This window comes from Alligator sinensis, unplaced genomic scaffold (genome assembly GCF_000455745.1).
Source record: "Alligator sinensis unplaced genomic scaffold, ASM45574v1 scaffold543_1, whole genome shotgun sequence".
NCBI classification, from domain to species: domain Eukaryota; kingdom Metazoa; phylum Chordata; order Crocodylia; family Alligatoridae; genus Alligator; species Alligator sinensis.
Window position 1 is genome coordinate 2,436,004 of NW_005842055.1, and position 25,168 is coordinate 2,461,171.

The window sequence follows — 25,168 nt, forward strand, 5'->3', positions numbered from 1 at the left end:
CAGCAGGAGGTGTTGGAGGCAGAGGCAGTCACCACTGGCAGTGTGGTGGTGGCCGGGCCTCCAGGTAAGCGGCAGCACTGCGTGCAGACTCAAGCCCCACCCTGCCCTCCTATCCCATGTATAGTTGAATTTGCTCAAGTTAAATGCACGTATGATGTGACTGACCTGTGTTATGCTTATAGACCAACCCTATTATTAGGCTTTGGTTTATTTTTTCAATCTTTAATAAAAGAATGAATGTTTTCAAAAGTCCTGTTAAATCACATAGTCCAACCACCAGCCAGGGCACATTAGTCTTAATTACTGAATTACCACATTTCCTGGAAAGCACAACCAAATGAAGCACATCCAAAAAAATAGAGATAGAAAGAGAGAAATCACCCAAGAAACAGGGGAACAGAATGGATTTTTCAACTAGCTATAAAGTATGCAACAAATAATTCAGGTATACAATTGTATAAAAACTAACTATTGATATTTATTGTAGACAGTGAAAAGTATATAAAAATCTAGTAAGGAAGCAGATTAAAAGGCCAAAATAATATGACCCAAATTAGCTGAAAAGAAGACTGAAATGTTAGTAGAAGATTTTGAAAGCTGGGTAATTTGGGGACTTACTCATAAAATCTTTAGAGCTCAGTTCATTACAGTTGGGTGGCCCAGTTTCTACTGAAAAATCCTCAAGGCCAAAGTCTGACATAAGTTGTGGTCAAGTAGTCTTTTTATTTCAGTTATATCAATGGACATTTCACATGTGTATCTGATAGCAACATCTAGCCAATACATTTACATCAGGAAAAAACCTCATAACTTTGAGATCTGTGCAATAAGTTAAATGTAAAATACATTAAAAGCAGACACCACTATCTAAATGCCTCATAATTTAGCAGGGTATCAAATAGAATAAGTGAGGGTTATAATTATAGGGAGAGTCAAACCAGACAGCAAATGACCAAAAATACCATTTTCTGAATGAAAAGAGTGTTTTCCCCCTTTAAGAAAGAAATAGAGTAGTCATAGCTGTAGATCAACATGCAGTTAACTTTCACACTCCAAGACACACTGCAGCAAAGGATTTTTACTCCAGTGCTTTTCAACCAGGGTGCCACAGGTGTGCAAACATAGAATTCACAAGATAAACCCAAACTCACATAGGAATCCAGTGTCAAAAACGTTCTAACCTGTTGTGGGCTTTCCGAGTTTTTTTGCAACAAAAGAACTGCCCTACTATGTTTTTTGTAGTAAAAACAAAAACAAAGTGAAACAAGTGAAAGTAAAAGTTCAGCATTCCCCAAATGCCAAAGAAAAGGTTGAAAACCACTGCCTTAATCCTTCAAAGGCTTTATACGTGTGTTTTTTTTATTCACAAGAGTAGTCCCCACTTCAAGTTAAGCATAGGTCTTCACTTAATTTAAAGTTTAAGAGGCTTTAGCAGGGTCCTTATATGGTAGTATCCAAATACAATTGCAACCAGGCAGAAGCTCAAGAAATATAAACTACTTTTACACAATACATGGCTTTCAAATTAATTCTGAGAAAGCTGGATTAAAAGTTCCACAGCACTTCAAAGGCCTTCACTGTGAAGCATGAAGGATATGGTTCAATTTTAGCTTAAATTAAGGAAAGCACGTGTCATTGTGAAAAAACAGAAACAGTTCACTGCTTCACTCTTTGCAAGAAGCAGCTTCTAGCATTCACTCTTTGTTCTCTCTAGGTGCTGGTGACTAGTGCCACATTAAGTAGCATAGCAGTAAGGTAGCTGTTCCCTACTTCAAAAAGCTGGTTCTCTTCAATGAACCACAAAAGATGCACTACAGCAAACAGAATAGATTAACATTAAAGCTATGCAGTATTATTTATATGATTACAAAGTATTCCAGAAAGTCAAAAGGGCAGTTTTTTCTTTTATCTTTTTGGTTAGTCCTACAAAAGCCTTCATTCTTCCTTTGTCTCTGAAGAAGAAAAGCTTAATGAGCCACATTTTAGACATACACAGTTCTACTAGACTATTAACTGAAGGAAACTACAGAACAATTTTGTAGGCCACTCAAAAATTGAGCGCACATACCTACAGCAGAATGGTACCAACATAATTAAAGCAACAGACTTACACAGCAGCCTTTCCCTTTGCATCTTTCCATGCCTTCAGGCTTTCTTTTGGTTACATCAGGGACAACACAACATCCCTTCCTTTTTCCTACCCTTGTTTTTCCTTATCTCTTACCTCTTCCCCCATAGCCCTTCCTTCTGTGCCTGCAGAATGCTCACACTCAGGTGCAGCCAGCCCCTGCACCCACACAGCAGTACCCACTTTCTCCCACACTTACACTGTTTACCTAGTCTCACTTACTCTGTACCCTCCCATCAAATAAATTTACTTCCTCTAGAACAGAAATCTGTTGTTTTGTCCCTGCTTTGCTTTCAGTTATGTTAAAGGTAGTCCTGCCTATTGAAATTGCCTGATGGTTCTTTGCAACAAACATTTTTAGGTTTGTAACTTTGCCAGACTAACTGCTTGCGCTGAAATGTTCCATGCCAGTTGTCTATCTTAGCCTAAATGTTTTTTTTTAATTAAATAGTTCATCTATTTCCCTGATAAAGGCTGGGGGGAAATACATTGTTTTTCAATGTTAGAATTATGGTAATCTTTTCTTTGGAGCAGGAACCTAACATGTGGCTGGGAAGTATGCCTTCTCTGTCAGGCATGTGTGTTTTTGTTGTCCCTACAATAATATGACTCAATTTCATCAAGTTATATGTTTGCAAAAACTTTGCATATGCCCAGTAGACACTAGCTGGATCTTAACAAATAAAATCTCCAGATTACCCTGAGTATGCTCAAGAATATCACAGCATTTATTGCTGACCACACCATGTATCTCCTATTCCCACAAACTGATAGACTATCCTCTAACCTAGGCCTATAAGGGGTCATATTGGCCACTTCCCTGTACCAGGTGTACCTTGAGCAGGACACCTGTTTTCCCAGTACTGTCAAGGACCCTGGCAACATAAGGGGGGAAATTTTGATTCAGAGATTCAAGAGCCTAAACTAGGATGTGATGAGGAAGGAGGGGCAAGGGCAAACTAGCTAGGCTCCTGGGGCAATGATGACAAAGAGAGGCAGAAGTAACTTCTGTTTGCCACCCTGCAGCAGGCACAGTTATGCAGCTGTGGCAGCTGTTGTAATTTTTCTGCACCACTTTCCTTCCCCCACCAAATTGATGCCCAGGGATGCTGCCCCAGTCACCCCACCTTACTTATGCTATTGAGAGAAGGACAGGATAATAACAGGAAACAAGGAGGTCATGTGTAGACACTGAGTCTGGAGGCTGACAGAGGGCAAAGATTGCCAGATCAAGGAGATAGGACTAGAAGCTATAAAGAGAGACTGGTTGGAAGTGAGACAAGACCAGAAGCCAAAGTATGAATTGTAACTGGTAGGGCAAGGAGATTCAGAAGCAGTGGGGCCTAAGGGGACAGGAAACAAATCTGGGTAGTAGTATAGGATTCAGAGGGAAAACTGGTACTATCTAAACAAAGATCAAGACAGAGTCACAGGAGATGAGGATACTCAAAATAGATTTGAAGCTCAAGGGCAAAGACTGGGACTGGCAGCTAGGGAAGACAGGGAAGATGAAGGCAACTAACTACGGAGCAGTATAGGAAATTGGGAATGGCTGAACAGGGGAGTGGGAACCACGGGGCATAGGTCACTATGAATTAGTGAGCAAGGAGACTGGATGTAGGGAGCACTGGGACAGGCAATCTAAAAAAATGAGGCTAGAGTTACTGGACAAAGACTGGTATTGGAATTAGAAATCTCAGAACTGGAGCCTGAGATCAACTTAGTGAGGAAGGCAAGACTGTGACAAGGAGCCAAGTGCAGTAGAGGCAATACAGGGATAGGTTTATGAAGATAAAGCAGAAAGGATTGAGTATAGTAGTAAAAGAATCACCTGTAATGCCTAGATAACAGTCTCTTCCAGTATGGAATTCAATATCTCCAAATCTCACCAGTCATCTGTCAGCAAACATCTGTGAAACTCACCTGCAAAGTGCCCTATCTTCTTCTACTGCTTATCTATACAGAATGACGTCTTAATGCTTTCACTTATACGTTAGCTCAAGTAGGAAAGAGCTATGCTTTAGAGCTACAACTTCCAATACTCTTCATGACCAATGTGAGTTCTAGTATACCAAAGAATAACATTTCTGGGCTTTGTTTGCTTTTTTATAAAAAACTAGGAAATCACACACACCAGCTTTCAAAATCAAGCACTCTGAAGTTAGAAAGTGCCACAGTTAAGGTTGCATGTGTGACTTAATTTGGCTTATAATATATGGTATTTAATTAAATAATTACACACTATTTTTCACTATTTATTTCTGCCTCATAAAGCACAAAGAATTTAACTGCTCAGGGCTGTACATTAAGGAAGGCACTGCCCGTAGGATATATGTTTCATCTGTCACAGAAGTCAGATGATATAAAGTGAACAAGTCCAGGCAACTGCAAAAAGACAAAAGGAGGTTAACAAGGTTCTTTGAGTAAATCTGATATCTTTTATTAGACCAACTTCAGATAGTTGGAAAAATTCTTCTTAGCAAGCTTTCAGATATAAATACCCTTTGTCAGGCTGAGGAAGCATCTGCAGTTGCGGGCCTCCAGGTAAGCGGCAGCACTGCGTGCAGACTCAAGCCCCACCCTGCCCTCCTATCCCATGTATAGTTGAATTTGCTCAAGTTAAATGCACGTATGATGTGACTGACCTGTGTTATGCTTATAGACCAACCCTATTATTAGGCTTTGGTTTATTTTTTCAATCTTTAATAAAAGAATGAATGTTTTCAAAAGTCCTGTTAAATCACATAGTCCAACCACCAGCCAGGGCACATTAGTCTTAATTACTGAATTACCACATTTCCTGGAAAGCACAACCAAATGAAGCACATCCAAAAAAATAGAGATAGAAAGAGAGAAATCACCCAAGAAACAGGGGAACAGAATGGATTTTTCAACTAGCTATAAAGTATGCAACAAATAATTCAGGTATACAATTGTATAAAAACTAACTATTGATATTTATTGTAGACAGTGAAAAGTATATAAAAATCTAGTAAGGAAGCAGATTAAAAGGCCAAAATAATATGACCCAAATTAGCTGAAAAGAAGACTGAAATGTTAGTAGAAGATTTTGAAAGCTGGGTAATTTGGGGACTTACTCATAAAATCTTTAGAGCTCAGTTCATTACAGTTGGGTGGCCCAGTTTCTACTGAAAAATCCTCAAGGCCAAAGTCTGACATAAGTTGTGGTCAAGTAGTCTTTTTATTTCAGTTATATCAATGGACATTTCACATGTGTATCTGATAGCAACATCTAGCCAATACATTTACATCAGGAAAAAACCTCATAACTTTGAGATCTGTGCAATAAGTTAAATGTAAAATACATTAAAAGCAGACACCACTATCTAAATGCCTCATAATTTAGCAGGGTATCAAATAGAATAAGTGAGGGTTATAATTATAGGGAGAGTCAAACCAGACAGCAAATGACCAAAAATACCATTTTCTGAATGAAAAGAGTGTTTTCCCCCTTTAAGAAAGAAATAGAGTAGTCATAGCTGTAGATCAACATGCAGTTAACTTTCACACTCCAAGACACACTGCAGCAAAGGATTTTTACTCCAGTGCTTTTCAACCAGGGTGCCACAGGTGTGCAAACATAGAATTCACAAGATAAACCCAAACTCACATAGGAATCCAGTGTCAAAAACGTTCTAACCTGTTGTGGGCTTTCCGAGTTTTTTTGCAACAAAAGAACTGCCCTACTATGTTTTTTGTAGTAAAAACAAAAACAAAGTGAAACAAGTGAAAGTAAAAGTTCAGCATTCCCCAAATGCCAAAGAAAAGGTTGAAAACCACTGCCTTAATCCTTCAAAGGCTTTATACGTGTGTTTTTTTTATTCACAAGAGTAGTCCCCACTTCAAGTTAAGCATAGGTCTTCACTTAATTTAAAGTTTAAGAGGCTTTAGCAGGGTCCTTATATGGTAGTATCCAAATACAATTGCAACCAGGCAGAAGCTCAAGAAATATAAACTACTTTTACACAATACATGGCTTTCAAATTAATTCTGAGAAAGCTGGATTAAAAGTTCCACAGCACTTCAAAGGCCTTCACTGTGAAGCATGAAGGATATGGTTCAATTTTAGCTTAAATTAAGGAAAGCACGTGTCATTGTGAAAAAACAGAAACAGTTCACTGCTTCACTCTTTGCAAGAAGCAGCTTCTAGCATTCACTCTTTGTTCTCTCTAGGTGCTGGTGACTAGTGCCACATTAAGTAGCATAGCAGTAAGGTAGCTGTTCCCTACTTCAAAAAGCTGGTTCTCTTCAATGAACCACAAAAGATGCACTACAGCAAACAGAATAGATTAACATTAAAGCTATGCAGTATTATTTATATGATTACAAAGTATTCCAGAAAGTCAAAAGGGCAGTTTTTTCTTTTATCTTTTTGGTTAGTCCTACAAAAGCCTTCATTCTTCCTTTGTCTCTGAAGAAGAAAAGCTTAATGAGCCACATTTTAGACATACACAGTTCTACTAGACTATTAACTGAAGGAAACTACAGAACAATTTTGTAGGCCACTCAAAAATTGAGCGCACATACCTACAGCAGAATGGTACCAACATAATTAAAGCAACAGACTTACACAGCAGCCTTTCCCTTTGCATCTTTCCATGCCTTCAGGCTTTCTTTTGGTTACATCAGGGACAACACAACATCCCTTCCTTTTTCCTACCCTTGTTTTTCCTTATCTCTTACCTCTTCCCCCATAGCCCTTCCTTCTGTGCCTGCAGAATGCTCACACTCAGGTGCAGCCAGCCCCTGCACCCACACAGCAGTACCCACTTTCTCCCACACTTACACTGTTTACCTAGTCTCACTTACTCTGTACCCTCCCATCAAATAAATTTACTTCCTCTAGAACAGAAATCTGTTGTTTTGTCCCTGCTTTGCTTTCAGTTATGTTAAAGGTAGTCCTGCCTATTGAAATTGCCTGATGGTTCTTTGCAACAAACATTTTTAGGTTTGTAACTTTGCCAGACTAACTGCTTGCGCTGAAATGTTCCATGCCAGTTGTCTATCTTAGCCTAAATGTTTTTTTTTAATTAAATAGTTCATCTATTTCCCTGATAAAGGCTGGGGGGAAATACATTGTTTTTCAATGTTAGAATTATGGTAATCTTTTCTTTGGAGCAGGAACCTAACATGTGGCTGGGAAGTATGCCTTCTCTGTCAGGCATGTGTGTTTTTGTTGTCCCTACAATAATATGACTCAATTTCATCAAGTTATATGTTTGCAAAAACTTTGCATATGCCCAGTAGACACTAGCTGGATCTTAACAAATAAAATCTCCAGATTACCCTGAGTATGCTCAAGAATATCACAGCATTTATTGCTGACCACACCATGTATCTCCTATTCCCACAAACTGATAGACTATCCTCTAACCTAGGCCTATAAGGGGTCATATTGGCCACTTCCCTGTACCAGGTGTACCTTGAGCAGGACACCTGTTTTCCCAGTACTGTCAAGGACCCTGGCAACATAAGGGGGGAAATTTTGATTCAGAGATTCAAGAGCCTAAACTAGGATGTGATGAGGAAGGAGGGGCAAGGGCAAACTAGCTAGGCTCCTGGGGCAATGATGACAAAGAGAGGCAGAAGTAACTTCTGTTTGCCACCCTGCAGCAGGCACAGTTATGCAGCTGTGGCAGCTGTTGTAATTTTTCTGCACCACTTTCCTTCCCCCACCAAATTGATGCCCAGGGATGCTGCCCCAGTCACCCCACCTTACTTATGCTATTGAGAGAAGGACAGGATAATAACAGGAAACAAGGAGGTCATGTGTAGACACTGAGTCTGGAGGCTGACAGAGGGCAAAGATTGCCAGATCAAGGAGATAGGACTAGAAGCTATAAAGAGAGACTGGTTGGAAGTGAGACAAGACCAGAAGCCAAAGTATGAATTGTAACTGGTAGGGCAAGGAGATTCAGAAGCAGTGGGGCCTAAGGGGACAGGAAACAAATCTGGGTAGTAGTATAGGATTCAGAGGGAAAACTGGTACTATCTAAACAAAGATCAAGACAGAGTCACAGGAGATGAGGATACTCAAAATAGATTTGAAGCTCAAGGGCAAAGACTGGGACTGGCAGCTAGGGAAGACAGGGAAGATGAAGGCAACTAACTACGGAGCAGTATAGGAAATTGGGAATGGCTGAACAGGGGAGTGGGAACCACGGGGCATAGGTCACTATGAATTAGTGAGCAAGGAGACTGGATGTAGGGAGCACTGGGACAGGCAATCTAAAAAAATGAGGCTAGAGTTACTGGACAAAGACTGGTATTGGAATTAGAAATCTCAGAACTGGAGCCTGAGATCAACTTAGTGAGGAAGGCAAGACTGTGACAAGGAGCCAAGTGCAGTAGAGGCAATACAGGGATAGGTTTATGAAGATAAAGCAGAAAGGATTGAGTATAGTAGTAAAAGAATCACCTGTAATGCCTAGATAACAGTCTCTTCCAGTATGGAATTCAATATCTCCAAATCTCACCAGTCATCTGTCAGCAAACATCTGTGAAACTCACCTGCAAAGTGCCCTATCTTCTTCTACTGCTTATCTATACAGAATGACGTCTTAATGCTTTCACTTATACGTTAGCTCAAGTAGGAAAGAGCTATGCTTTAGAGCTACAACTTCCAATACTCTTCATGACCAATGTGAGTTCTAGTATACCAAAGAATAACATTTCTGGGCTTTGTTTGCTTTTTTATAAAAAACTAGGAAATCACACACACCAGCTTTCAAAATCAAGCACTCTGAAGTTAGAAAGTGCCACAGTTAAGGTTGCATGTGTGACTTAATTTGGCTTATAATATATGGTATTTAATTAAATAATTACACACTATTTTTCACTATTTATTTCTGCCTCATAAAGCACAAAGAATTTAACTGCTCAGGGCTGTACATTAAGGAAGGCACTGCCCGTAGGATATATGTTTCATCTGTCACAGAAGTCAGATGATATAAAGTGAACAAGTCCAGGCAACTGCAAAAAGACAAAAGGAGGTTAACAAGGTTCTTTGAGTAAATCTGATATCTTTTATTAGACCAACTTCAGATAGTTGGAAAAATTCTTCTTAGCAAGCTTTCAGATATAAATACCCTTTGTCAGGCTGAGGAAGCATCTGCAGTTGGTGTGTGCGCTCTTCCTGGATGGAATGAATGGTAAAGAAGCCAGAGGCTGGTATGCATGCAAGAAAGCCTGAGTCAGGGAGGGCACATGCCCCTCCAGCAGCCAGTCAGTGACTGGGGGGGAAGTCCCCCTACAGCCAATCTCACCGCCCAGGGGGGTCCCCTTGCAGCTGATTGTGCTGACCAGGAAGCGCAGCTGCGCTCCCGTAAGTGCCAGCAGTGCTTCACCTGGTGCCCCCAGTCCCCAGCCAGCACTCACAGACACCAGCACTCCTGCCTGCCCCCCACAGCTGTCGCTTAAGTGGGGAGCACTGCCTGTGAGGGGGTGTGCTGGTCCTCTCAGGGGGTGCAAGTGCACCTGCTACGTTTTGCCACTGTCTGCCTATGTCATTAGACCAACATGGCTACAACCTATACCTCTGTAAAAAGAAGGTTAAAGCACTTAAAAGCTTCCCCAGATAACTGGATTTTACTATTCTTTTCTGCTTCTGCCACTACATTCCTGAGTAATGTAAGACACTTAAACCAAACTGGCCAAACATGGTAACTAACTGGCTGCTCTTCATTTTCTGGAAGCCCAAAATGACATCCTAGGGCCTAATTTACAGAAGTGTTGAGGTCTTATGGGCACAAATGAAATTAAATGAAGCTGTATTTTGAACAAATGAAGTGCTGTATAATTCTAAACTACTCTAAAAATTCAGGTCTATGTCTAAAAGTGTGCACTCAGAATTAGTGCACAATTAACCTTAACCTTGCTGTTCACATCTTTGTCCCTCATCTCATAGGGGTATTGTGAAAATACACGTATTAAACTTTTGTGAAGCACTCAGGTGATGAGTGCTATAGAAAAGCCTATGAAGAAAATTAATCATTTGTCTTCAAAGTGGGGTTTAAATAGCATGCAGTAGATGATGTAGGGGGATACACACTGAACAACAAAGAAAGAACATTATGTTGAATAGTTGCTTTTTAAGTAAGCACTATCCATACTGTATATATGAAAGAGGAAATAATATGCAACTATAATTAAATGACTAGAACATAATTTATGCCCTGATTCTACAAAAACTTAAACACATGCTTAGCTTTAGTCTCATTTTGTTCAAAGGGGCTCTTCACATAGATAAAGCTAAGTATACAAGTAAGTGATTGGAGGATCATAAGGACCTAGAAAAAGTTGTAAAACCTTTGGACTGTAGCATATTCATGATTGGACAGCTATATTTTTGCTGGCCTCCAAATTCAGCCTTTCATCTTCAGATTCTTTTTATATGTGAAAATACTATCTGCACGTACAACTTCAAGGCTTTGTGCACAGTAAATGTTATCATTAACATTTCATCCAGAAAAGCCATTCTTAAGAAATGTTCTTTTAACAGTCCATGGCCTAATTCAAACCTTTTTGAAAGGAAGCTTAACCAATACTTCAACCAGAAAAAAATGTTGAATTTTAAAACAATTTTAAATTAAAAATTTAGAACCGGCCCAGAACTAAAATCCTGAACCCAGCTATCACATAACTGAGGTTGTTCAAAATCTGAATTTGAATAGAGAATAGCAGATATTTTTCCCCAAGGGGCCAAATCTAAGCCCAGTTCCCATACAATGCTCTGCAGAGCCTGGGAAATGGTCCACTGGTTTTGAGAGGGCTCAAGGTTAAATGCAAGGGTCTGGCACCATAGAATTGCTTGCAGGGTTTAGGGTCTAAATCCCACATGCATACACCCTGTTCCAAATGTAGCAATGCCTTTGGATGTTGTTTCCTGTCTCTTCTCTACATAAAATGTGAATGGAGAGGTTGTTTCCTGACCAAGATCTGTTGTTCTTCTGGCAAGATTACCTCAAATTACTGATTTAGGGAGAATGATCCAGGTAAATATCCTCAATGAAATGGACCTTCTCCTTTTAGAAGAATTAATTTATTTAATTTATCTTAAATTTGATTGCAGTGAGCACCCCTAATTAACCTGATTTTTTGCTGATAATCACTCACAATGGAATCAAATCAAAAATCCGGGGATGGATTGACCGGCACACAGAAAGAAGCAGCCCTCCGTGCACTAATTCAGCGCACAGGATATAATTTGATCCAGGTAGGAACTCACAGTCATGTGCCTGATACTGTTTTTTGCATAGTGTCAAACTTTCACTTAAATGAATAGTCTTTATCAAGGACTTGACAAGAAAATATTTAACAATGCAATTTTTCTCTTTCTTCTTGCATTTAACATAAGTTTTGTTCAGATATTTGTATAAGAGATCATTTAAGTATGGGACTGTAGTCTTCCATCAGTTCTCGGTTACACTGTAATAAACTTATAGCCAAAACCTAAAGCTGAACTCTTCTGAATCTTGTAGTAGTTTAAATTGCAAATGGAACCAACCTATTAAATCAGAAATCCTTTATTTTAAACAAGTGTCTAGATCAAGGTCTGAATTTGCCACCTTGTGCCTACCTTTTGTGCGGGCCGGGAGCGCCCCGAGCCCTTTTTCGCGCTGCACGCGGGCTGTGACCAGCAGCCCGGGCACGCGGGGGCAGAGAGGGAAGGCCTTCGCTCTGGAATTAGGCACGGACACGTATCGGTAGTTTAAAAGATTGTTTACTTACACCGAGATGGCAATGGTGTAGGCTGGAAAGCTTGATTAAGTTGCAGTTACAGAAAGAGAAAAGAAAACAAAAACTCGAACCTGCAGAACACGAGGGTACGTCGCATAGGGTTCTGACGACGAGAAAATAAACCTGCAGGACTCGAACCCGGGTAGAAGAGCTCTGAGGCTGATCGTAAGGGCTCACACGAAGTTTGTCAGGCTCCGTGGGTTCTTCCGTTCACTCATCCACACGAAGTTTGCTAGGCTCCGTGGGTTCGGTTCGTAGTGCGCGGGAGGGGTACGTCTAGGAATTCTATCGGCGATGGGGAGAGGCTAGAGATTGATCAGATCTCCGTTGCCTGCTTCAAATGCGCTGGGTCCGTGAGGATCCGCAGCGCTTAGAGATCTTCACACAGCGTGAAGTCTCCTCCTCCCTTGTTCGTGGAGTCCTCCAACTTGGGCGGAAACCACTCAAGCCTCTCATACGGCTAGCAAACCAACAACTAGCCCCCACATAGGAATAATTTAGAACTAGCCAATGGGCGGGAAATTCTCCCTTGCACCGGGGTGCTCCTCTGCAGCAGAAAACTCCACTGTGCAAGGAAGCTGCAATTTAGCGGGGACAATTTAGCAGTGCCGAAGCACACACAAATAGAAGTCACACCTTTTGGGTTGTGACACCTTTAATCTTGACTTATTAAGAATCTGATGCATCTAACATGACAAAGGAGAGAGGTTTTTGTAATCTTTTATAATCAGAGTTCTGTTTAAAAACAGTTCTAGTAAGTCTCAAAGCAGGAGAGGAATGATATTGTTTATTTTTTGTTACTCCATAGGATTATGGGAAAGTAGAGGTGGAAGGAACCTCACAAGGTTAGCTAGTCCAGCTCCCTGCTCAAGGCAGAATCATTCCTAGCTAAACCATCCTAGCCAAGTGTCGTTCTAACCTGCTCTTGAAAACTTGCAAGAATGGAGATTTCATACCTCTAGATAGCCTGTTCCAATGCTTCACTATCTTCATAGTCTGAAAATTCTTTCTAATCTCCAATCGAAATTTCTTCAATTGCAGTTTGAGGCCATTGCTCCTAGTCAATGTCCCCTACAGCCACAGAGAAAAGGCTATCACCATCCTCTTTGTAATCTCTCTTGAAGACTGTTTTGAAGATTCCAGGATGTATTAAATCCCTCCTCAATCTTTTCTTCTCCAGATTAAATAATCCTAGTTCTTTCAGCTTTTCCTTATAAATCACATTTCAACTTTTTCCATTCTCTGAGGCTAGGGACAGACATTACACATAAACTGGTTTAAGTGATCAGAAACTGGTTTAAACCTGTAACAGAACAGACATTCAGTGCACATAAACCAATTTGAAAATGGCTGAAACTGGTTTGAGATAAACGTGGTTGAATGTAGCATCAGACTTAACTGATTTGGCTCAAACCAGTTTATGCAATGTCTGTCCCAGACCCCTTGCTGGTTTACATTAAACCAGAGACCCCCAGCATCCAGGCATGCTCTCTGGGCTGGGCTCTGCTCCAGAGAGCTGGGCTGGCCCCTCCCCTCTGTTCTGTAGCTTGAGATGGGGTGGGGCATGGCCAGATGCTTGCCTGCCATGGCACCTGAGGCAAATTCTTCCCTTCATTCCCTTTCCCCACCACTGGCAAACCATGCAGACTGCAGCTGGAGTTTGCAAGCAGCAGCCACACCTCCACAGCTTTCCTGCAGCTTGGCAGAGATGGAGTTAATTCCTCCTTCTGTCCAGCTTGCCTGCAGCCAGGGAGGGGATTAATTCCACAGCAGTCCCAGAGGGGAGAGGGGCAAGACCTGAACCTGTGATCCCAGAGCTAAGACCTGCAGGACCAGACTGAGAGGCGGGAAGTGAAGGCAAAGACCTGACAATCATCACACATATGTGCCAGAGATGGAATTGAGGGAAGTTGCAGACAGCTTCTGGCTGAAAGTTGCAGATCAAAGAATGCAGAGAGCTACATTTACATTATAAAGCTGAACTTGTAAAACCTAAACAAAGCCTTTCTGAATGCCTGGCTGTAAGGAGACACTCTGCCCTCTGGATAATAAGACTTATGCCAGGCTTTCTCTTGTCTTCCTGCTTTACATTTTAAGTTAGACTAAGTTGTGTATGGTGTGTTTTACTGGGCTGTATCTTAGCTTAGGTGAAGATTTTTGGTAGTTCCCTATTGTCTGCTTTGCAAATTATTGTGTTTAATACAAGCTTGCTTCAGAGAAAGGACTTTTTTCCCCATCCCCACTCAGTTTGGCAGCAGCTCCACCCAATGGCTGGCATCCTATGTGTCCTACTAGCCTTGGGCTGGTACCTGGCCACACCCCCTCCACTCCAGCAGGGAGGGGTGAGAACTTTGGAAGGCTTCTCTTCCCTCCTCTTTGGCAGTCGCTGGCGGGCATGATCTAGTGCCCCCAGCTTCTGACTTGAGCCACTGCAGGCACGTGCCTGCATTTCCTGATTTAACAGAGAATGTCTGTCCAGTTATTAACCAGTTTAAGCTGCACAGCTTAGACTAAACTGTAAAGAGTGAAACGATTCAGGCTCAGGCTTTTTGAATGTCTGGCCATAGCCTGACAGATTCTTCCTAATTTGTCCATATCTTTCTTGAAGTGTGGGGCCCACAATTGGACACTCCAAGTGTCCAACAGAGTGCTGCACAGAGGATTCATAGATTCATAGATGTTAGGGTTGGAGTACAATCACTTCCCTTGATTTGCAAGAGACACTTCTGTTAATACCACCAAGTGTGCTGCTGGTTTGGAGGAGGGGGCGGGGGGAGAGTTGGAGGGGTTGTTTGTTTTTTTCAATACAAACACACTATTGTCTCATATTCAAGCTTATGGTGTATTATAACATCCAGGTATCATTTGGGAGTTAAAATGTTCTTTCAAATTCAAAATGTCCAAGGATTTACTGGATTTTGGACTCTTCCTCAAGCCAAATATGGCACAAGCATCTTTCACTTTCAAAAGCATTAAGCAATATTAAGACTAATGTTGCATTCTCTAAGGAAATATAATTGAAAATGGTAACAATAGTGGATCTTGTGAAGTTTGCTAAGCCTCAAATCCCATCCCTTCTTCTTTCTACAACACTAAGTGATATACTACTGAACAAGGTATATTAAGATTAAAAGAAACCCAGAACTACCAAAACTATACCATATATAATTAACATAGCAAACTGTGTGTTTTTATAACATATAAATCTGTGTGCTTGCATAAGCAAACATTTGCATTTATGAAACCTAAATCATCTGTCATCCACTCAATGCTAAATGTGATTAAAAATAACATCTCATCTGTATATATATTTCCTTATTGTGACCTTCCCTTTTCTTTCCTACCTTTACCAGTATTTTTCTATATCTGATTTCCCTCTGTTATCAGTTATTTCATCTCTACTTCTTCTGTGTTGTTCCACTTTCTCCCCTCACTCTTTTCCGTTTTCGTAAATTACCATATGTCTCCTTTCACCCCTCCCCATCTACCAGTAATCTGTTTTTTTTTAATTCCAAACATCCTCACAGCGTCCAAGCTTGTGATCTCTTGGTTTATCCCACACTCTCTTACCTGGCAAATGGCACATAAAGACAATTTTTAATCCCATCCAACCACTCTGTGGAAAGAAAGAAGCTGGGTAATTTATTTTTTTCCAAATCATAAGGAGAAGACCTGTCTGGTTGAAACAGGTTTTTATTTCCTGCTGGGTCATCCCCCACGCACTTTAACTTTACCAAAGAAAGTGTTTGAATCTTTAGTATTGTTTACAAATCCTATAGTAAATCTCAAAATGGTCTCAGCTGAATACATGTGGCATGTATATTCGGCCAATTCATCATGTTTTTCAATTCCTTTCAGTTAGCAACACATGAATGTGGTTTACAGATTACATAAAAATAGGGATATGTTACATAATAATCACAGTTAAGAGTGTGACAAAACTGAATAGAATAGTTGCACTTCAGGTTCAGCTTTAAAAATGGATCAATAGGAATCTCATCCAATTTCTTGTGCATCAAGAGAGTATTGTACTAACTATATTAATCTTTCAGAAAACGTCTGTACATTCTTCTGGGGCAGAAGGAAATTGTCAGCTTTATGTGCAAAGTTCTTATGCTGCGGGAATCCACCCATGAATGAAAGTATTTCTATGACTCTACTGTTATGCTAGAAGTATTTACAGTATGAAACATAATAATGAATAATTCCTACTATATCTACTCAAGTGATGATCCATAAATAACAAGCTGAGGAAAAGCCCTTGGGCTGTCTTCACTTATGTTCCTAGTCAGTTTTCCTCTAATATCCTAATCAATTTCATTTTGCTATGGGTTGTGTAAGTCTGTTTCCCTTTAGTTTAGGGTTGAAATTATTCCACAAGGAAAAATTATTTCCAAACTAGTTGGGAGCTTTACAGAAAGTGAGCTGACTAACCTCTCAGCTCCTATAACTACAGGGCTAAGTACAGATGTTCAGAAAGCCTGAGGTGGAAGCAATCTCCGAATCAAATCACTCTCCTCCTGAATTGGCCGAATCTGAATCTGGATCAAATATTTCCCTCTTCACACAGGCCTAATGGGCACTGTTGTAGTGCTTTACCAGTAGTCGCTTATTTGCATTGAATGAAATTGACTGGAGATTTGGACACCCATATACTAGTATATGTCTACTCCTGACTTTCTGAGAAGTAACTGGACCCCAGAGTGGATGGACTTATACCAGTATAGGGGTGTGCACCTGCACAGGTATTCCACGTTTACAGTAATGTAAACACAGGTTGTAGTGGTGTAAATGTCTTGTGTGTCCACATCTAAAGGGGCATTGAAGGAGAAATGTAGAAACAGGGAAGAGGCATAAATGCCAGAATGGAGGAAAAGATCCAAAATCAAAAGATATCATTACAGATGAGGAATACTAATACTGAAATTATTGTTGCCAGACTCCTTCTTCCTCAGCTGGACCCAGTACTAATGTGGGCAAATAAGTATTTATCCCATGCTCTATAAAATATGTTGTGGGTGGAAGTCAGAACCAGCTACTAAGAGCTCAGGTGAAATTTGAACCAAAAGAAAACTCCACATACATCTCCTAAGTACTTTCTACCCAAGGAGTAGCCATTGTATCTGTAACTGCCTCAGGTGTCTGGCAACCTAATATTTCCCTCGGTGAATCCCTGTTTTAAAAATATAAGTTCTCTTATTCTACCTCCCCTAATGGTCCTTTGTCCTTCACATTGATTCTCTCCTTCTCTAGCTCCCCTTCTCATCTAAAATTGATCATGTCTTTCACCTCCTTCTTTAGCTAGTTTCTGGGACTAGTGAACATTAGGGATGCAGCAATACAGATTTTTTGTGCCGGTACTGATGGTTGATTTTTAATGAGCCATATCAGCTGATACCGATCTGGTTGCCGGTATGTGGCCCAGCAACTTGGAGAGCTGCGTCCAGCTGGTAAGTGCTGGTGGGAAGGGGCAAGAAGGGAAGGGGAAGAGGCGGGGGGGAGGGGCAGGGGGACAGATTGAGGCCTCCCCGGTTAAGGATGGAGTGCTGCTGAGGCTGGGGCAGGCACCGTCCAGCCAGGGTGGGGCAGGGTACAGGATGGAGCCATGACTCATCCAGAGGGCACGGAGAGGGGAGGACATGCACCTCTGGGGGAGGCATGGGGGGTGTGTGCACCCCAGATCTGTGCATGGGACAAGGGCGGGCTGCTGTTGCAGGCTGCAGCCAGTGCTGGGCTCTTCCCAGCAGGGAGGCTGGGCTGGGCTGTGCTCAGAGTAGGCAGCAGCAGCGCTGGGAGTGGGGCCTATGGCAAATTTTGGGTTGACTGAAGCCCTCCCCCCGCACCCAGCTCCTCCTTGCAGCACCACCACCACCCGTCCCAATCACAGACCAGGCCAAACCCCCCCCCCACCAGGATGAGCCTGGCGTTGCCCCTGGCCCCAGCCTGCAGCAGCAGCCCGCATTCACCCCATGCACAAATCTGGGGGGCACATCCCCTCCCAGGGTGCGTGTAGGGGCAGGAACAACCCCCTCCCCGCTTGCCGCAGATGAGCTGCTTGCAACTCCATCCCATGTTCCACCCCACCCTGGCTGTGCAGCACCTGTCCCTGCCCCAGCCCCACTCCCTCCTTCAATGCAGGGACCTCAGTCTGCTCCCCCCATGCCCCTTCCCCCGCAACAGACTTACCAGCAAGACACTGCTCTCCATGTTGCTGGGCTGCACTCCTGGCTGCCTGTGTGCTGTGCTGCACTGCGGCTGAGGTCATGCACAGAGCATTTATCAGTGATATTATTGGCCACATCAGCCAAAAAAGCGCTGATGGCCGATAATGTCAATTTTCCTTATCTTCACCAATTTTCAGTGCCAATACAATATGGGACTGATGTATCAGTGTACCTCTAGTGAACATGGATTGTGATGAAGGAAATGTCCCCCCTCCCCCCGATGCTTTCACTCATCCCACTCACAGTAACCCAGACAAGGGATTGACATTGCTTCTGTGGTTAACAAGCAAAAGGTAGCTACCGACCACAAGTCTCTCCTCCCAGCCTTCTTCTTCACTTCCTCTCTAATTCATTCTGACAACTTCTCATGGTTTGACTCACCATCCCTATATCTGATCAATCAGAAATCCATCTTTCCATCCTTGTCCTCATCCTATCCATTCTATCAAATGTCTGGGACTTTCCCCATACAACGTTTGGTTCTGACTATGTAGCTGGCAACTCAGGAGGAACATTGGAATCCTTACTCCAATCCATTTCCCTCCTCTTACCACCACAACAATTCCAGTTTCAAAAGCTTGGTGTTATGATATAACAGTGATTCTCAAAGGGTATTCACAGCACACTAGCATACCACAAGAGCGGTGGAAGTGTACCACAAGAACCCTCTGTGTAAGGAGGCAAATTCTCTCCTGCCCATTTGACACACTGCACCTGCCCCAGCTACTCCAGTGGTACCAGCAGCTGCTCTTTTGGGGACTGTGGCTCCTACTGCTGCCTTCCTCTATCCTTCCCAATTCCCCAGAAGTCCCTATCCTACCCTCTCCTTCCCCCTCACCTTATGCTCCAGGAGTACACTCTACTGCAGGCAGGCAGACACCAGAAGGAGCTTCATGAAGCAGCCCAGCTTGTCCCTTCCAGTCCTTCTACACTCCCATAGCTGACAGAAGGGGCTGCGGGCATAGTCAGTAGCATGTGAGACCCTGCAGTATCAGCCCCAGCAACAGGGGCTGCCTTTGCCCCCTGAGGTACGGACCAGAGGTTGGGAGGGGGCAGACAGTGAAAAGAACAGGGCACATCAGGGTGAGGTCAGGCCCCAACACCCTTATGTGGCACCAGCTAAATCAGTGATTCTCAACTTTTTTAGCCTTAAGGTGCCCTTCATATCTTTTCTGAATTTAGATCTACCTCAGTGATTTTTCATCTGGGATGCTGCGATATTCAGAAAAGTTATAGAGTTATTTTTTTGCCAGTACATCTCAGCACTGATTTTTCTCTGGCAGGGGAATGGAAAACGTTATGTTTTGAAAATACACACACTTACACACACACGCCTTTTAGTGTAAGAGTGATGTCTCTGTCCATTTTAATCCAGAAAAAAGCACACCCCAGGGAGCAAAAGTTTGGGAAACACTATGGGAGACTCATCTTTCTTTCTCCTGCTACCTTAGGCTATCACTAAATCCTGTCACATTTTCCTCTACATCTACCCTAAAATACATTTTTCCTTCCTATCTTTATATCTATTTCCTTGTCACAGTCAGGTCTCATCTCAACTGTTGCAACCTTGCCCTTGCTGGTATCTTCATTTCCATTGACTCAGCTTCCAATGCAACTGAAAAACTAAATTTCTTCACCAGCTTCTTCACCTCTCTCCCTATGTACCTTAATCGGATTGTCTCACCTTCAGAATCAAATTTAAGATCCTTTCCCTATTCTGCAAGACAGCAGAATTATGTTCTCACCCATTCTTAGTTTGCCTCATGTTCCCTTTAATTCTGGTCAGCTCTCACTTCTAACTCCTCCCTTAACATGCTTCATAGCTCCTTCTTCAATGTAGTCCTCATGTCTGGAATTCCCTTTCTCTTTAGGTATGTCAGTCATTTACCCCTTCCTCTTCCAAATAACTTGTGAAAATACAGTAAACTTATCTACATTCAGTGTAGTAAGAAGCTTACATTGTGCTTCCAAAAGGTCTTTATGGAGAACACTGGAAATTTGTACTTTTGATAAGGACATTGCCTAGAACCAAAACTAACTTATGCTCTGCTTGGGCGTACCTGTTGTACTGTGAAGAGTTCAGCTGTAGAAAAGCTTCTTGCAATCGATTCCTTTTATTCATGTCATACATTTGCAACAACAAGTGTGTTGCTTAAAATAGCCAAGGTCAAGACACTCATCTGTATTATTCTTTAATGTAGCCCATGACCCTCAGTGAAGCTCATCTCTGATCAGCAAGAACCTACCATGAAAGTGACAGGGATTGATCTAGTTACTCCTACAGGACTGTGGAAATATTTCTATTGCTTTCAGTATCCATTCAGAACAGTATCATAACAACCTTGTTTTCTGAAGCGTATAAAATACAATTAAATTGTAAGTTTTGACTCTGTAAAGGGTGTTTCATGGTTCTGAAAGGTCTATATTTTAGCAGTCATCCATCCTTGAACAACAGAGAATATTAAATAAACACTACAGATTTTAAAACCTGTTTTTGTCTAGAGTTGATCTATATGGTTTAGCTTCAAATCAACAGACAGGTAACATTTCAGTAATTATTGGCTATTTCAGTAGGTATTGACTCCAGCCATTAATGAAGCAGAAATACAGAGATATATACAGAAATATAGCGAGGGTGAGAAAAGGATTTTGTTTTTATCAGAATTGTGTGGAGGGTGCCAGTATTAGATAAGCAGGGGTGTTGGAAAGAGACAGTTATGGATAAGATGCATGGAGTCCCGTATAAACAAGAAAGGCAATTGTGACATGCTTCTGTTGATCCCACATACTTTAGAATTTCTGATTATTTTTCTTCATGCAGGAAAATGGACAAAGAAAGTTTGGTGGTCCACCACCTGGCTGGGATGGCCCACCACCGGAGAGAGGCTGTGAGATTTTCATTGGGAAATTACCGCGAGACCTTTTTGAAGATGAGCTGATACCATTATGTGAAAAAGTAAGCTTTTGTATTTAGCAATTTTTTCTTCTAAAAGCTGTGCTCAGCAAAGGCTGAATTTATTTACAATGTATGAAGAAACAAACAATTAAAAACAAAATTTTAACCTAAAGGAATGGCTAGCAAGTCAATATAGTATCCTGGAATTCACTCATTGAATCGATAGCAAAAAAGCTGTAGTGTATTCAGCTGGTCACTAAACCCTGATTAGAAGGGCAATGTTTGTGCATGCCAGTCCTGGGATATTTCTGTTTGAGGACAAACACAGGCACAACTTGTCCAGGAACAAATGCAACATCTGTTCCTAGTCATTCTGCCTACACAGGGCTGCTGCCTCCAGGGTTACAGTGGAAGGGGAAAGAGCTATATAGCATTTATTCCCTACCTTTGGGAAGAGCTGAGTGCTATTCCATTGGCTCCTACCAGATCTTAATAGATGTGCAGGACCTTTACTATGCCCCAAGGTTGAAAGACCATCACAGAATATGACTATCCCTATGTGATAAGCATATGTAACCACAATAATTATGAATATAAATTAAAATTCACTCACATATTTTTGCACATACAAGAAGAGAGTGGTTTAAAAAAAAAGGAACACAAACCATAAATACATTCAGAGGAATAACCTAAGTGAATGAGTATCTAATTGTAAATCTTCTTGTTCTTCCTCTACTTTTTGTCATCCTTACTGTTATACATGTCACATAAGTGTTGCCAGGGTGGAGGGGAGGGGGCACAGCTCCATGCTGCTGCCCCCGCTGCTGCTGGGCACTGGGTCTAGCCAGCCTGCAGCCCTGTAGCCCATGTCCCAACACTGGCACTGCAATCATGCTGCTGCTACTGGGCCCAGCCCCACACCCCTTACCCTGCCATCAGCACAGAAATCTGTGCCACCCCTGAAATGTCACTATTCTTGCTGTTTGTTCATGGGCAGATCTAAGATTTTGAAAAGTGAGATGCAGATAGCTTGGTATATCATCAAATAAATATAAAATATATTTTTATCAAATTAAAGAGAAGCTAGAAGAAGTACTAATATCCGAGGGGCCAGTCCTATATTATTCAGTTTAAGATCAAAGAAAAACAAATAAAACCTTATTGGAAAGTGTACTCATTTTCTAGCTTATATATTAAGTTTAAAAAATACAACAAACTAAGCAAAAGTAGTCCAAAGATATTGTTTTATTAGCCCTGTAATCATTATAGTTAAACGTACATCTTTTATTCAGATTCATAAACAAAATCTAGCCTTCTTGAGAATCCTGACAGTGCATCCAATACTTCACTGTCAGTCAATTCTGCATCTGAGTTAATGGTCACCTAAATTACTATTACCATACCTGAGTTAATTTTTCTTAGCTAGAACTAAAAGCAGTCAGCAGGGTTGTGAAATGGAAAAGAAATATTACAAGAAATAGCTAACAGGAAGCAGAATTGCAGAAGAAAGGATAGCTTAATTAACTGAACATCAAGACCACTAAGGAAAGGAGTGAAGGGATATTAGCAAGAATCAGATATGTTTTAGTGGGTCATGAAGTAAATTGAGTCCTTTGGCCGTGCCTGATAGAAATTCTGCTGTCTCTCTATGGCAACTGGTTTTAAAGTTTGGGTGGAGCAGGAATCAAAGCTGGATGTAACTGCACCACTGCTCCTCCCGATCCTGGGTCTGCCCCTGTGTTTGTAACATCATCTCCAAAGTTGTGAGCTCTTTGAGGCAGTGATACATGGGTGAAAATCCTGGCTCCATGGAAGCCAATGGTCAAACTCCTACTAACGTCAATGGAGCCATGATTTCTCTACCACTCTTACATGAAATGTTAAGCCTTCTTTGGATATTAGTTAAGTAGCATATCATAGCTGTACTATGGATTTGTATAGTTCAAAGGTTTGCAGCCTTTTCAGATTCAAAGCATTCCTCCTTTGATTCAAGTCACCCCTCAAAAATGCTAGCTCTGGGTTTTCACTTGTTTTTTGACTGCAGAAAAACAATAAAGCAATTCTTCTGTTGCCAAGAACTCATAATACAATAGGTCAGAGTGTTTTTAACACTATGAAATCATATTGAAATTCCTGGATTTACCTTGTAAATTATGGCTACACACCTAACAATGCTAACATTGTGAGGCACCCCATGGCACCCTTGAAAGGATTCTCAAGGCACCACTGCACCCTGGTTGAGAATCACAGGTATAGCTACCCTCCTTACTGCTAATGGTAATCAAGTTTCCAAATGTGGAAACCTTGCCAAAATCTCTTGGTTTTCTCAGACAGTATTCCTGCCTTCTCAATAATCTTTACTACCAGCCTCAATTCTATCTGGAAATAGAGTAAAACTCCACTAACAGTGACACAGAAGTAATTTCAGTCAAATGACATGCACATATTGACTTGGTTTCCTTTTTCTTTCACATGAGAACAGGCTGATACTATTAGACTTTGGAGCCTCCTGTTCTCTTTTTCTAACACAGACAAATTAAATATTTAAAAAGAAAGGTCAAATCAATGCAAGAAAATCATTGCTTACAGTGGCAAATCCACTTTAAGGTTTCTGAGACACATGTTGAGTTCTGGCAACACATTATCAGAGGGCGTTAATAGAAGTCATTAACCTCGCTAAAGAGATCTGTAGTGATAACTCAGCCTGGCTTGTCACTTAAACATATGTTCCTTTTATTTATTTTGACTTTGTTCACAGGTCAGAAAACAGTCCTAAAGTAAAATAGACTCTGGTTGATGATCATAAATGGAAATATCCGAACAGCTTTGAGATGATCAAGTGAGGGAAATAATCAGCATTGTGCTATTACCAAAGTACCCTTTTAGAAATTTTATCAGTTTTCATTTTCATTTACAGATTGGCAAAATCTATGAAATGAGAATGATGATGGACTTTAATGGAAACAATAGAGGATATGCCTTTGTAACATTCTCTAATAAACAGGAGGCTAAGAATGCAATCAAGCAACTTAATAATTATGAAATTAGGTAAGCAAAACTAGTAAGTTTACACAAATCTGATATTAAATATTTTATTATTCACTGTATATTTGTTCCTATGAGCTGCAAAAGATTTATCTAATTATCTAAACCTGAAAAAGAATACTATTCATTGTTCCTTTATATGGTCACTCACTTTTCCACTTGCTGAAAAGACCTAATTAGTACATAAATTTAGATATTTACTTTATACATGCTAAGCAGGAACTACAGCTTCCCCCAAATCAAAATTTTCTACAGGAAATTCTGCCAAGAGTTTTTCCACTGGAAAAATTGAAAATAAATTTTTAAATATGAGCTAATGAACCTCTTTTGGTTTGTTAAACAAAAAACCTGAAATGGTATTTCAGGTCAGTTTCCCTTTAATCTATTTTTGCCTGAGTTGTCATGGTGCCTGACATGAGCTGAAGTTCTAACACCCCATGCCCTATCTTATGGGCCAGGCTGAACTACATTTCTCTTCATAGATTTCACAGATTTCACAGGCATTAGGGCTGAAAGGGACCTCGGAAGATCATCGAGTCCAGCCCCCTGCCCTAGGGGCAGGAAGTCAGCTGGGGTTACAGGATCCCAGCAAGATACACATCCAATTTTTTCTTGAAGGCGTTCAGAGTAGGTGCTTAAACCACCTCCGATGGCAGGCTATTCCAGACCTTGGGGGCTCAAACAGTAAAGAAATTCTTCCTTATGTCCAGCCTGAAATGGTCTTGCAGGAGTTTATAACTGTTCGACCTTGTCATCCCTTGGGGGGCTCTGGTGAACAATTGTTCCCCCAGATCCTGGTGTACACCCCTGATAAACTTATAGGTGGCCATCAGGTTGCCCCTGAGCCTGCGCTTTTCCAGGCTGAAGAGTCCCATAGCTCTCAGCCTGTCATCATAAGGTCTGTTTTCCTGACTCTGATCATGCATGTGGCTCTTCTCTGGACTCTCTCAAGATTCTCCACATCCTTTTTGAATTGTGGAGCCCAAAACTGGATGCAGTACTCCAGCTGTGGCCTCACCAAGGCTGAGTACAACGGGAGAATGATGTCCTGGGATTTGCTTAAGAAGCATCTATGGATGCAAGCCAGCGTTTTGCTCGCTTTACTAGCCACAGCAT

The 25,168-nt window shown here is 41.4% G+C and overlaps 1 protein-coding gene across 3 annotated transcripts in view; it reads left to right on the top strand.

The window, feature by feature from the left end:
- The window catches only part of A1CF (APOBEC1 complementation factor), a 74,181-nt gene that overhangs the window by 10,337 nt on the left and 38,676 nt on the right, over positions 1-25,168 (top strand). For 2 of the 3 annotated variants that reach the window (XM_006022938.3, XM_006022939.3), the window contains exons 2-4: positions 11,220-11,363; positions 20,933-21,067; positions 23,925-24,055. In XM_006022938.3, the coding sequence (XP_006023000.1) occupies positions 11,265-11,363; positions 20,933-21,067; positions 23,925-24,055 (365 nt within the window). In that variant the 5' untranslated portion in view covers positions 11,220-11,264. Of the gene's footprint in view, positions 1-11,219; positions 11,364-17,204; positions 17,338-20,932; positions 21,068-23,924; positions 24,056-25,168 lie in introns of those variants that run through there. The other variant, XM_014519612.2, reaches the window with a different exon arrangement.